General features: G+C 42.7%; 1 protein-coding gene across 2 annotated transcripts in view; it reads right to left on the bottom strand.

The window, feature by feature from the left end:
• Window positions 1-12,879, bottom strand: part of CHRDL1 (chordin like 1) — a 37,999-nt gene extending 25,120 nt beyond the window's left edge. For both annotated transcript variants that reach the window (XM_054289663.1, XM_054289664.1), the window contains exons 1-4: window positions 12,820-12,879; window positions 9,865-10,010; window positions 8,039-8,151; window positions 4,047-4,140 (exon numbers count right to left, since the gene is read on the bottom strand). In XM_054289663.1, the coding sequence (XP_054145638.1) occupies window positions 4,047-4,140; window positions 8,039-8,151; window positions 9,865-9,961 (304 nt within the window). In that variant the 5' untranslated portion in view covers window positions 9,962-10,010; window positions 12,820-12,879. The remainder of the gene's footprint in view (window positions 1-4,046; window positions 4,141-8,038; window positions 8,152-9,864; window positions 10,011-12,819) is intronic.
• Between the last annotated feature and the right edge of the window lie 1,593 nt (window positions 12,880-14,472).

The raw sequence follows: 14,472 nt of genomic DNA, 5'->3' as shown, positions 1-14,472 counted from the left end.
CTGCACCTTGCAATGCTGAGTCTGTCTATACTGCAGAGTGTAGGCTGTTGCCTGGACCAGCTCAGGCACTGCTGAAGGTAGCACTGAGCTCATGGCAGGCACATTTTTCCTGCTTCTTCAGCAAGTTTTGCAGTGAGTTCTGCACTGTCCCAGGATCTAAAATAGCCATTTCAAAGATTCAGGTATTACTGGGTCATGCTGCTGTCTACCATGCAGACAGAGCCTCACTCATTTTCAGGTGATGTTCTCAGCCCACTGTTGTGAGATACCATATCTGGTACATCTTTAGACCTGCTATGGATATAGGTGACACCCTGCATTTCTGTATCTAAAGAAGAACAAAAGTACATCAGAAAAGTGGTTTGAATTTCATAAAGAAAAACCATAGTACCAAAGGAGCTTAAACTTAAACATGTTAGCAATATGAATGTTCTTGGAAGGCAGTGTGTTTAGTCAGGGCAGCAAGCTTAGAAAACACTGGAGCCAGATGGGCTGATTCATACATCAGCATGCAGCCTTATCTGCTGAGAAATCAAACCAGCAAGTGGAATGTAGAAACCTTTTCTGAATCCTGCAATTGTGAATTTTTGCTTCTGATGTAAGCTTTTCTTAGGTTTACATATTTGATCTTCAGCTAGACTCCAAATACTTTGATTTATAATTGTTGAATGTAGAAATGATACAATCCACAATAAATGCTCCAGCTTTGAAGGCACTGTCCATAGAAGTGCCATAAAAGACAGCCACAGCTAAATGCCCAAAGAACTTGGACATGAAGTTTATTTTCGTGGCAGGAGGCAGAAGCTCCGAAGTCCACTTTAGGTCATGAGCTGATCTAGATCTGAGAATGATGGTGAATTCTCTCCCTGACTACAGATCCCCTCTCCTCTGATGTCTGGAGCATCCTGAGGTGGAAGGAAGGAGATCAAGCTCAGAAGCATGTGATGTCCTTTGAGTCTCACTGTTGTGTAAAAAGAGCCTCAATTCCTGTGACCCTAGATTTTTGGTTACATATGTGTGATTATAAGAAGAATATAGTTCAGATGGTAAAATACTTTTCAGAGCTGCAAAAGGAAGGAACACCTAGATCTGTATAGGAAACAAGGTGTGGATTTTGCCAATGCTAGAAAGAATACATTTTTAAAAAGAAAGGTTAGCAGGGAATCTGTGGTAGAAGCTGGTGAACCACTGATGGAAGCAGAAGATCCTTCATAACATATGTCTGAAAACTACTTAAGACTCATGATGTCTGGTGCCAGGGAGACAGGATACAAACACTGCATCTCTTTGTGTCAGTGAGACCAGTGTCACTATGGATGCAGAAGACATTAATTCCAGGGGGAGAGCAGTGCCAACTTTTCTCAAAGGAATCCTTTCAACAGCTCCTTCACTTAGGTAGCTAAGTAGTTCAATGTCCAATGCAAGATGCTGCCTCATGGCATTACCTCTGCTTCATTAAATAAGGAGACAGTGATTTGTGCAGTTACACTCTACAAGGCCTGCAGAGAGGCAAGAGAAGAGCCCCAGGTCCCTCTGACTAGCATTACTCATTTCTCTAATGCAGCTTGAGAAATGGAGGGGAACCATATGTGACAGAATATAATGAGCATTTATGAGAGAAACTCACATGGATGGCCAATGGCCAGAGTTCTCACACATTTCATTAAAAAATAACCAGGAAAACCAGAGAAGTGAATTTCCTGCATATCATGGGATGTTGCACAAAAGACATTGTATGCTGGACACATAGGAATGGAAAGTTGGCACAAGATCTGCAAGAATGCTTGAGATACCTATTCGATCAGGCATGAACAATTACCACTGAAGATAGAGTACCAAATATTATACACATAATCACTGCAGAAAGCAGAATGTAAATAACCCCTGAAATCACAGGAGACTCCTGGTTCTCTTTTACCTAACATTGTTACAGATTAAATCAGGGGAAAAACAGACCTTAGTGGGACTCACATTTTTAATGAGATAGTGCACAGCTAGCATGTAATGGCCCATCATTTATAGCAGATTGATTAAAAACAGATTTTATGAACAGCTAAGAGAAGATAATAGATCACAATTCAAGAAAGACTCATTCTAATAATTTTCCATACTTATCAGTTTAAACATGGAGGACAAAATTCCAGCTGAAGACTATGAATAGGAAGAACTAAACTTGATAAAATGGAAATGAGAGTTTACACGGGGCCTTACTTTTCCTTACTAGATCATTGTGGCATGTTTTAAAATCTTCATAGGTATCATGACATTTACAAGCTGATGAACAGAAAAAAGCCAAAACATTTCATTGCCAAGCAAAACCAATCAATCTAGAAGCATTTATGTTTCTATAGTAAACACAATACAGAGATACTAAAAAATAATAGAAAAAGTTCCTGATTGAAAATGCCAATTATTGAATAGGACTTTTGTGATTTAACTTAAGCTGTCAAAAAGTAAGCATCCAGTTTTCCTGTGTTCCCTCAATAATCAGTGGAGAGTGACAGGCGTCTCCCTGGGAAAAAGTCTTCTCATTCTGGGTGACAGGATGAATCACCCTCATGTTTCCAACAGCTGTAAAGGGTATCTAGATTATTGTCTTCCCAACTGAAGCCTAGATTAGCTGGAAAAACTGACCAGATTTTGGGCACACCAGCACACCAGTCCTTCTTTTGATCTGGAAACAAAAGAGGGATTTGTGTTCCCAGCACCTTACTATTTTACTAAGTTCTAGTTTGCCAAAGAAAGCATTTTGCCTTAGAAATTTTCTTTCCTACATAGTAGACCATTATAGAGAAAACTCCAATGGATGTTTTAAGAAAATTCCACTGGACATTCCAACTCCAAAGACTTGTATTTAAAGTTGAATGGGCTCAATCTCATCCTTAGACACAAAAGCAGCATCACAGCATCAGATGAGTTATAAGCTCAAAATGGTTCTTCCTTGTCACTGGTTAAAAAAAAAGGATTCTGGATACCTAGATCAAAATATTGATACACATATCTGATAGAGAGAGTAAACAATTGTCAGGGCAGATGAATCCAACCCAAAACTGATGTGTGGATACCATTTATTATCCAGTAAGTGCAGTGAACACATCAATCCCACCTGAACAGGAACCTTCTTGTGCACTCACATCCCTCTGGCTTTGTGCACTTACTGCCTCCTGCTGACAGGCTGTGCTCAGGGAACAGCTGCTTTCCTCAGACAAATTAACTCTGGAGAAAGCCAAATAAAACCCCTTTCTATGATGCTGCATGAATACTCTTTTATAATTGGAAATGTGGGGTGCCACTAAGACAGGCATTTAGGGAAAAGCCCCGGTCAATCTCCCAGCCATTAGGCCATGTCGGGAATGCTGCAACAGGCTTGTGAAAGATCCTGCTTAGTCTCTTTCATACAGTGGCTCTTAATAATGAGCATATAATAAATGTACAGTCTGGAGAATTTACTATACAGTATCCAATTGGATTTATATAGTCATAAACTTCCACAGCACTGCTTCTATGATTTACAACAGTCTCTACTAATTATGAAGCTATGCCTGGACCTGAGATGTAAAAGGTAAACGTTGCCAGACTGGTTGTACAGTGACACTATACAAATGCACACTTGCCAAAGCAATTTTGACTTGCTTGTTAACAGACAGCCATTGCAAATAACCATATATTTTGGTCTGCTCTTATGAAAAGCACCAAAACCAGAAACCTAGGAATTGTGAGATGGTGTTTTATTGTGATGGAGTTTAGAGATAAGGAGTCTGGAATGGACAGTCATTGAAAGGACTGCTGCTTTCTGCCTGGATTGTAAGGGATTGGACTTGGTAGCTTACCTGATCCCTTCAAAAATCTATACTTCTAATTTCCTAAATAAAAATCACCATGGGAAATACTGTAACTTACTGTAGGACAAGCCTCTCATGACCTGAATGGATACCGGAGGATGTTTACTTCACAAAGGTTTTCCAGCACAAATATTTAATTTTGCTGTTACTCAGCATTTTAAATAACTATTTCAGAAAGGACTATTTATCACTAATATGAATTACCTGGGCATCGTGGGCAGCACAGCTGTGGTACATGCACAGGGGAAGCACAGTGTAGACTTGGGCATCTTATTCTGCTGCACAAAACATTTCCATTCTGCAGATGGAACATAGTACATAGTATTTTAATGAAATGCACTGTCTTACAAATTTCTGTGTTCTCTATTCTACATCCAAACTTTTTTTTTAAAAGCCTTTTTACAACATTCTGGTTTCACTCACACTGAGATATGCCCAGATACTTCCACTGCCTTTGAATTTATGCTGGAGGTCAAAAATCCTTAAAAACCTGAAAATTGGAGGAAGTATCTAAAAATAGACAGCAATGATCTCCATTTCTCTTTTTCTTTCCATTTGTCTTTTTCTTTTGAGCAGATTATGCTTAGGAGTTACATTTCCAAAACTAAGACATGGATAAATGGTAGATCTCTGAGATATCCCCTACTGAGGGTTAGTTCAAGACCACAAGAGACAATAGCATCTGTAATTGTTCCTGAAAACTGTGGAGAGTCTTTTGTTTTCCTTTTATTGCTTTCCCAGTAGACAAAAAAACCCAGATGGTAAGTAGCCATTTTCTAAGAAACATGAGTTAAGTCTTGGGAATAGGGTTCATTATTCATGTCATTAACATAATATTCTATTTGACCACATCTAAGTTTGATTTATAATTAAAACAGAGGGAATTTTCATTCTCCAGTGTCTGTAACCAGAAAAGACTATCCATTTCAAATTCCCATTTCCCATCTATAATTCATCCTCTTAATTTACCTCTGAGTTGCTCATATTTATAACAAGAAAGATCTTTCAGCATGGACATTGATACTAAGTTATGACTGTAGTTTTAGGTGGTGTCAGGACTAAACCTACTTTATTTTCATATGCCTTCTGGAGCACTGAAATGTTTTCAGTGGATGTGCAGAGTTCCCTAGACAGCAGATGTATAGGCTTTTCTATTCATCCCTTTCAAAATAATTCATTGACAAATATCTGCAGACCACAGGCTGGAATCCTACTGTTAGATCATTGCTAGCCACAAACTACAGTTGTGCATCTGCTTTGGAAAGAGACACTAAACATGATTATCACCATCTGTTTCCAATAAGAACTGAAATGAAATATACTGATTTTGTAGAAGAGGAGCAAATTTTAGACTGTAGGATCTTGACAGAACAGGGACTATCCCTGCTCTGCACAGCTGCTTGCCCAGCAGACGTGGGAGCCTGTGAAGCACTGCTGTGGAAGAGGGGCTGGCACTGCCTGCTGACCTGTCTCCATGTTGCTGGCTTGTCCTGTTCTGTGACCTCACTCTTTTTCATTTTAAGTCCTGTGGAATCTCCTGAGGTGAATGTTTACTTGCTGTGCATGGTCAGCTGTGATAAAATTCTGCAGGCCAACTTTGCTGCTCCACACTGCCAGCCAGACTCCACTGTGTGCCTCAGGACAGAGCCATTTTACCTGATCCTGTGCTTAGTGAGACTGATCTTACACCTGCACTCACAGTGGTAGCTGGGAGAACAGCCCCAGCACCACAGCACGACCCAAGTGCTGGTCAGTCTCTCTAAGCCAGGGCCAAGGTCACATTTCTGCATCAGGTACCAGACAGTGTTGGATGATCTCTCTCCCAAAGCTGGGCTAGCAGTGCTGAGGGTGGAGAGCAGTCATTCAGCCTGAGATCTGCAGATATGACTGTGAACACAGCAAAAAACTGCTTTAAAAAACTGTATTTTAGGGAGTAAAATAATGATCTGACAAATTGTGAGTGCTCTATTTTACTTGACAGTAACAGTCAACAGGCTCCACTATGAACTGGAGGGGAGGAGGGGTTGTAAAAGGAAGGGGGAACAGGGTGAGAACACTGAATTATGTTTAGTTTTATTCTGGCTTAAGTATGTAAATTATAACTTGTAAAAATACAATACTATACACACACAAAAACAGGAAAGCTTTTTTTTTTAGTGCCAGGCTGTATAACTTGGCCTCTGTTTAGTTAATTTGCCTTGCCTTTTTCTTAAACATCAGAAGTGTGTGTGCTGGGGGGATGGACAGACAGACTGTTTAGAGACAGAGCAGAGATCTCTGTCTGCTGCCTGGCTGATGTGACTTGTTTTGTGCAGACATCACGTGGATCACGGTGTCTGTGGCCAGCAAAGACATTTTGATACACTGGACATAAAGACCCCTGGGGATTTTTTTGCTTTTCTCTGCAGTGTAAGGGGATCAGTTGCTGCATCAGACTCTCTACAGATCCTGCCAGGGAATCATATCTCTGACTTAGATCTCTCTGACTTGCTGTCTGTGGCACACTTCACTTTCATCTTTTACACTGTCATATGTCAGGTTTATGCCCTGTGCTTGTGCTATGTCATAATATGTTTTCTAATGCCTTTATTTTGCTAAAATTATAAATTGTTGAGGGTTTCCTGAAGGAAACTTCATGAAACTGATGAAGCTTCAGGAGCTTTCATGGTAGATCAGTGCTCTGAGGGCATGATTTTGGCCAGGACAAAACTCAAATGAGTGGTTGGATGCTACAGTTGTTATTTGCAATCATCTTCCTTCTAGACAACAAGAGTCACATCTGAGAGATCCCTCAGCATCCTCAGTGCTGAAATTATCCCAGGTTACATTTTGCATGCTCATGGCACACCAAAGGTAAAACATAGCAAACAAGGGAATAAAGTCCAGTCCACTTCTGAGTTGCATGTACTGGAAAGTACCATAAGCAGTTTCCTTCTTTACTAAATCTGCTGCCCTGAACTATCACTTTGTCTTCCACACCCAAGTTAAAAAATAAAACAGACTCTGTTTTTCGGTGTCTCATAGTATGTGGGTGTGTCTGGGTCCCAGCAATGTTGTTGTCTAGAGGAGCTGACCAGGCACTTTCCCATCCCTCCAAACTGTCCAACATCTCTCTAAAAACCATTGAGCATTTATTTGTATCCAGATCTCAAGGATTTACAGTTAATTTTTTCCCCACCCATGACACATTCTTCCAGTGATTTAATGAGTGTTTCACTCCACACAAACTCTGAGGGAGTTTTCAACTTGGCATATACATCAGCAAAAGTTGAGTGGAAACTCCTTTTTGCTCTAAACAAACACTTTCCTTTCCTTCCTACTACAGTGTTTTTTCTCTCACAGCTGCATTCTGCAGCTAAACTTGTGGGACTACTGTTTGTGCATCTCTACTGAATTGTAGTAGCAGATTCCCTCAGAGCAAATGCTGCACAGGGGCCCAATATTTTACACTTGCAGGGAGGGAAAAGAGCGAGGAATACTTTATTCTTCATTAAATATAGCAGACAGAACTCAGCATCTGGAGTGTCTCATGTGTTAGTGATTAAGATCCCTTACTGTTTATTTTAAAGTACTCTAAGGGACATAAACTGCCCTCATTTCTGTGCCTCCTCCCAGCTGAATCTGACATACTGTGGGGATCTCTGACTGCTGTGTTTTTGCATCAGCCATCAACTGATGGGAGCCCTTTCATGTTCTATCCAATTCTCTCTGCTCCCCACAACCTTTTCTCATGTTTCATTATCTCATTCTTTGACTGACTTTTACTAACAGTGATATCTAAGCCTGTTCCTTCAGCACTTTAGGGCAGCAGATTCTTTGACTGGAAGATGTTGGCAGTGTACATAGATCAAAGTACTAAATTCAGGTTCAGCATAATCATCCACATTGGTGGAACTGCAAGGATTATATTTAGGTAGTGGGGCCTGATCAGTTGAGATGTAATGCCCAGCATCCACAAAGCTTCTTGCTAATTAAGGAGTTGTTTTGTCTATGCTATGCAAGGATTTTTTGCCAGTATTGGCCTTCTCTGTTAATATTTTCCTTTCACTAGGACCACCTGCCTCTATTTCCTGCAGCCTGACCACGACCCACTAGTGAAAATAGGTTTGGGCTTTGTCAAATGTTAGCTGCATGAGAAAGGATTCTAGTCAATGAAGCAAGCAGGAGTTGTAGGATCAATAATTCAGCAGTCCTACCTCTGAGCAAAGACAATTAACGCAGTAAACAAGGCCATACGGTTCTAGATAAGGATGCCATCTTTCTCCTACATGGTATTTCTTATCTTGAAACACACAGTATGTATCTGAATCTGTAAAACAGTAAAAAATTGAAAGAGCTATGAATGAAAATTTCCATTCCATTTTTATGAAGTATATTTAGATGTGCAGTTTTCTGTAAACTACTTTTTCTTTTCCTGAAGAATTACAGAACAGAAAGACCCTTAATTCCACATGCTGTTTTTACTTAACTTCCAAACAAAAATAAATGGCATGGCCTCCCATTTTTTTTTCCAAAATTGCAACTCCTGAAATGATGATTAAATGGCTTTTGTACAGGTGAGTTTATCCTTTCACATGTTTAGGTAAGAAAATTTAAGTGCCTGATCACTCAAACAGGCTTATAGGAAACTAAATCTCTTCATTGCAAAACCAAAGCAATTGGTCCAACTGAGGAAAATCCCAGGTTGTACCACAGAGAGATGCTGAAATAATTCATGCATCAGCTTTCAAAATATTTTAAATCTTTTGTTCACTAAGCACTTCTGATCTTGCAGTTACAGACTTGCAGAAATCCACATACAGGTCAGACATTATTGTCCTATCCCTTCCTGTCACACTATGGTTTCACACTGAAACCTCAGATCTCTACAATAAAAGGGTGTTTCTCATGTGCTTCCATGTGGAAATTCCTTTCTGTTATCTTAATGATATCCAAGTACAGTTTAATTCATTACCCACAGTATAGATGATACTTCGGGATATCTTAAAAACATACCCATCTTCCATGTGCTAATCCAAGCCAGGGACAGTCTTCACATTCACTGGGCTAGAAGAAAGTAGCCAGAGCTAGGGACTGTTAGTAGAAGCTCTGATCTGTTTTCCCTTCACACAGGAGCATAACAAATGGAACACAGGATGTGAAAAAGCAGACAGCTGGAGTTTGGCAATTTCTCACTGTTCTTTCTTTGAACAAGGTTCCTGCACATGGTTTTTCTGTGAGTTCAGTGGGGCAGAGGGCCTTTCTGAAACTCATTCTCTTTTTTTTTCTCCCATCTTCCTTGGAAGCAGAACCTGCTAATACTGAGGCTAAAAATTTTTAAGGGCAAATAATGTCTTTTGTAAGAAGGAGGCCAAAACCCAACCTGTGCAGGTAGGGAGAGCATGCCAGAGACCTACTAACAAGGCTGAAGCAGTCAATAACTCCTAGGTTTATTTGGGTAGCTATTCCTGCTTGCCATGATTTCTTAAATATGTTAACATCTCCCACAGATGACAGGCTTTACAGAAATGCTCCCTTTATTTTGTTTGTATTCTTTTCAATTCTTCTCATCAAGTTTTTGACAGCTTTTTAAGAGAGAGACTCTTAATTTTCTCAATGGATGTTGAGAATCTAATCCAGTTCATTTGAGGTTGTTTTTACAACACAACAGAACAATCTTGGACTAGCTTTACACTAGCTGAAAACTTCAGCACCATAGTCTTACACATGGGACAGATCCAGATAATCTGTCATATGTTTATAGAGGTTACTAAATAGAATTAAGCACACTCTTGACTCAGGATATTTGAAATAAAACAGATTTTCCAACTGATGTGTTATGTTCTTTATGATGCACTATAACCTGTACAGCTTCAGGAAAATGTACCCCAAGTGTAGCTGTGGCCTGATTCCACTAAATACAGGATTAGAAGGAGGAAGAATGTTAGAAGGTTTGGGACATTCTTTTCTGAACCAAGTCTGAAAATAGGAGGAAAATGTCCAATTTAGGTGAATGTGACAGCTTTGTTTGAAGTCTACTTACGTTTTACTTGTTCTAGTTTACCTCCATCTATGAAAAGGAGACAGAGCACACCAAAAAAGATAAAATGAAAATTCTCCAATATCCACTTTCTTTCCATCTTTATCGTCAACAGGAAAAGAAAGAGCCTCCAAGAAGAGAATGTTGAGCTGTTGGGAAAAAATATTAATTAAAGTAAAATCTTATAAGATACTCAATTATTTCATCCAGCACACAGAATTCTTAAACTGCCAGAACAAAAAAAAAAAAAAAAAAAAATCTCTATCATGCATCTTCCTTTCATGGAAACAGCTTTGCCTTCAGGTAATTTAATTTTTGGAAAAAGGGCCACATTCCTATTCATGAAAGCTGAAAACTGGATATTCCTTCTAAAAATGTCCTTATTTTATTTCAAAGCAATCTGGCAAGGAAGCAATCTAAATTCCCAAAAGTTCTCTTTCCCAGGAAACAGGTTTGGGCTATGTTCTTGTAGAGCATCACTTTTAGAGATACCTTTGGTGTCAATTGCAACATGTTTGCTTCATCCTAAAGTTAACCTTGTTGTCCCTGGAGTACAGGTCCTGTGGAAATCCCTGTTCAGGGTGAGCCACTGGCCCTGCTGCAGCAGTGGGAGTTCTCCTGACCACATCTAATAGGCTTCCAGCACTATTCAGCTCTCCCCTTCGCCCCTCTCCCCACCACTATTGTTCTGGTACTGTGTAGAATTAATTTTTCTAGAGTTAACCCTTCTGCTGCCTTGATAGCTGAGAGCAGAGTGGGGGAATGACTTGGCATCTTCATTCCTGTGGATCTTTAATGTCAAAATCCTGCATGTGGAGCAAAGCTTAATTTATTCTTCTCTGTGTGGTGCAGAGCTGGTATTGTACTTGCTGCATGTGCCATTCTGTTTATCTTTTTCTAGGGTTTAACAAGTGAATTATTTTAAGGAAATAATTAACTAATTAACTAAAGCAGATTTTTTTTTTAATCCAGCCAACTTAAGATTCTACTATTTTGCTGCTCCAATGCTTATAAACATTCATTGCAAAAGTGTTATCTTCCCAGAGTGCACTTGTCCATAACTTAGAATGTTGGAAAGATTTGGGTATGATTTTAAAAGCCTTGATATGGATTCACTATTAGTTTTACAGAAGCTTAAAAACCCCAAAAAAAGTCACTATTGGAAAAATGAGCAGTCTGTTTTGTAAACTAATATGGCCTCTTCAGATTTCATGTAAATAACAGAACTGTATATAAATATGTTCAAACTTACAGATAATCAAGGCAAAAATAATAATTTACATAGGCATAAGTAAAGTGGTGGATAACTTAAAAGAAATTAAACAGTAAGTTAAAAAGCCATCAAAATGAAGATCTTCCTGTTAAGACTGTTGAGACCTAGGATACTGTAACAAAGGGTGTGTGATCTGATTTTATCAGCGGCTTCATTACCTTCATTGTTCAAAAATTCTCTGTATTCCCAAACCACAACCACAATGGACATCTTCCTTAACTAACTAAACCTGTGCCACTACTCTGTGCTCAGTTAAGCTCAATCAAAACAATGCAAATTGCCTCTGAAAATGTTTAAAGAAACCCCTTCTTTAAAGCAAGTCCCTATTCAGTAACAAAACATAACTTTCCATTTATTTTGCAAGTTGAGAATAATGTTTCAATTTCAGAAGAAGGGTTTAAGTAATTTTTCTCTTTCCAATATTCAAATCACACAGGACATTTTTGAAGCCAAACATGCTTTTAAAAACCTGTTTAACATTAAAACCTCATAATTTAGTCCCAGGACATCATGCATGCATTCAGAACAACAGTAGCACATCACTGTGACTAGCAGAAATGTGAATGTTTAAATATTTCAGCTTTCTTAGGGATTGCTTAAGCAGACAATAATTATAAATGGTGCACAATTATCCTTCGTACAGCACCTTATCTGTTAGCTAGGTTGGTTAGCTGGAATAGAAAGGCTCAGAAATCGACCCATTTTAAATGTCAGGTCTTGAAAAGGGAAGAACATTACAAAACTTGGACTGCTTGTTTTTAGAAATGCTGCACAGTAATGTGAGATGGAGGAGTTAATAACAGAAATGGGATGGAGACTTTTGATGTCTTTCTTAATTCTCTTTAATTTCTGCATTGTTGTTACTCCAAATATAAACACATACTTTTCACTATTGGGACACTCCCTTTATTTCCCCAAAGGCAATGTCCTAAAAATATTCCTGGATTTAAATAATCTCAGTTAGTATTAACCTGTTAATTATTGGTGTATTTTCTGCATTGTAGAAACAATTAAAGTCATCCACACCTTACTTAGCGTGGATGACTTTAATTACTTAGTGAAATAAAGCAGAAGGGGCTCTGTTTAACGCCTCTCCCTCCAAAGAGCCCGGCTTGTTAACTACAAGAGGCGGTATCCGGCCTCGCCACGTTTTACGATTAGAGAAAAAACCCCGCAAAATCCAAAAATGGCAGTGCCGAGGGCAGCTGGCCGGGGCTGCGGTGATGCAGCGGCGGAGACAGCTCAGCCCCGACGGCCGCGCTCCCTCCATCACCCGCAAGGCGAACTCTGAACCCTGTCCCTCCGCTCCTCCCGAGCCTTTATCCCCGCGGCGCGTCCGCCCGCTGCCGTCGGGAGGTGGCCGCAGGCGGGGGCTCCCCGCGGGCTCCGCTCTCGCGGCTCTGACAGAGCAGCCGCCCCGTGGTCGCCGGCCCGGGGAGCGCCCGCCGCCCCGCCCGGGGCCGGGAGGGGAGCTCGGCTCGGGGCTGCCCCTGCCCGGGGCCGGGCCAGGTGCCGGCGCTGCCCCGAGGGGGCGGCGGGACATGGACCGGCGGAACGGGACAGACGGAGCGCCCGGGAGACGTCGAGTCCCCGCGCTGGGCTGTCCGTGCCGCGGCCTCGGCAGTAGCTCCGGCAGCGGGACCGCGCCTTCCCGGGGCCTCGTTCGGACAGCAAAGCTCACAAACCTGGGGCAGGGCTGGAGGCCGCTCCGCTCCGCTCGGACACCGCCGCGAACAGCGCTCGGGCTGGGGCGACCGCGCGGCTCCGCGCTCCGCTCCGCGGGTACGGGGGGTCCGGCCAGGCGGCTCCGCTGCTCGCTCACGTTGCCATAATCTTCTCCCGCGGCTTTTAGGTGGCCCCTTCGATTGGGTAGTGGGGGGGGCAAGCAGGGGGCGGAGGGGGTCCTGCCGCCGCCAGCCCTCGACCCCCCGAGTGATGGACGGGAGCGGAGAGGGAGGGATCCGCTACGCCCGAGCTGCGGGGTGGGCGCTCCGGAAGGTCCCGGGCTGGGGCACCTGCCACCGCCTGCCGCCCCGGCGAGGAGCACAGCGAGGCCCCGCGGCCGGAGGATGCTCGGCGGCGGGTCCTGCCCCGCAGCCCCGGCGGCAGCGAGCGGCGGCGGGAGGCGGGGTGAGCAGGTCCGCCCCCGCCCCGGCCCCCTCCTCGCCCGCGCCCCGCGCCCGCCGCCCGGCCCGGCCCGGCACAGCGGCGTGACTGACACGGCCGGGGTGGAGCCGCTCCGCCACGGGGGGCCGCGGACAGGGGCGACCCCGGACGCGGGGCTCGAAGCCCGCCCGCCCTTTGGGCTGCCCTCCCGCCCGCGGAGCAGCCGCGGCCCGCGGGACCCGCGCCCGGCGGTGGGGCCATGCTCCGGTGCCTTCCGACGAGCTCGGGTTGGGTGACCGTGTCCGCTTTTCCTCCGCGGGAGCAGAGCCCCACGGGTGGCTTTCGTGGAGAGCAGGCTCCACACCGAGACGGCTCTTTAATGGGCTTCTCCTAGTCGGGATGCCCCCCGAAGCAGACCCCACGGAGTTAGTATCCACTGGGATCTGCCAGACACCTTCTGCTGATACCCTCTGGTCTGATTTATTGTGTTAGAAGGTTTCAAGGTCACATTGAGATTCTGGTGGAACTAAATTAAACCCATGACTCATTATATGCTTGGTCAAACATTCTTTTTCTGTCTTCTTGTAGTCCCTGTAACTAATAAGAAGAGATCAGTGAACTCTTGACAAATGATCTGAGAAAAAGGGTGAGGTATGAAAAGACATCATGTGGAGAAACAAATTACAACCTATTTCCCCTAGTTTGGGACCAGGGTGTTTGGGAAGCACTGCTGGGAGGTCGTACACCTCTCAGGCTTAGTAGATATTTTCAGAAGGCTGAAAATTGAGCAGAACTTTTGTTTCTTCCATTGTACCTTAGCTGGACAAAACACTGAAGGTGCAGTGTATGGTAAAACCTTATACTAGCATGAGGAAAGAATAGATGACTTGCTAAGGCTTTTGTAGTGTGACTTTAAGAGCAGCCAAGGCTGTGTGTCAGTCAAATGCAACTCTATTACTTCTAATATTAAATAATGAAAAGAGAAAGTTCTGGAGCTAAGCATTTTGAAAACACTGCTCCATGCCTACTTCTGTGTCACTGCCACTCTGTCTTGCTGTGCAAAGGCAGTAACCCATGTTCCTGAGGAAAAACCACTGCTTAAAGCTCTTAGTTCCCAATGTGATGCCTATGGCTGCAGACTGATAGTTTAGGGACAGCCACTGTAGGAAACAGGGATGGGGAAACGGAGAAAGAAATGGTAACTCTGAATCAGAAGTATTGATTGTAACTTG

This window comes from Melozone crissalis, unplaced genomic scaffold (assembly GCF_028551555.1).
Source record: "Melozone crissalis strain CALT ecotype California unplaced genomic scaffold, PUWL_Pcris_2 ptg000068l_1, whole genome shotgun sequence".
NCBI classification, from domain to species: domain Eukaryota; kingdom Metazoa; phylum Chordata; class Aves; order Passeriformes; family Passerellidae; genus Melozone; species Melozone crissalis.
The sequence above is the reverse complement of the archived record's forward strand: the minus strand, read 5'-3'. Positions and strand labels throughout refer to the sequence as shown.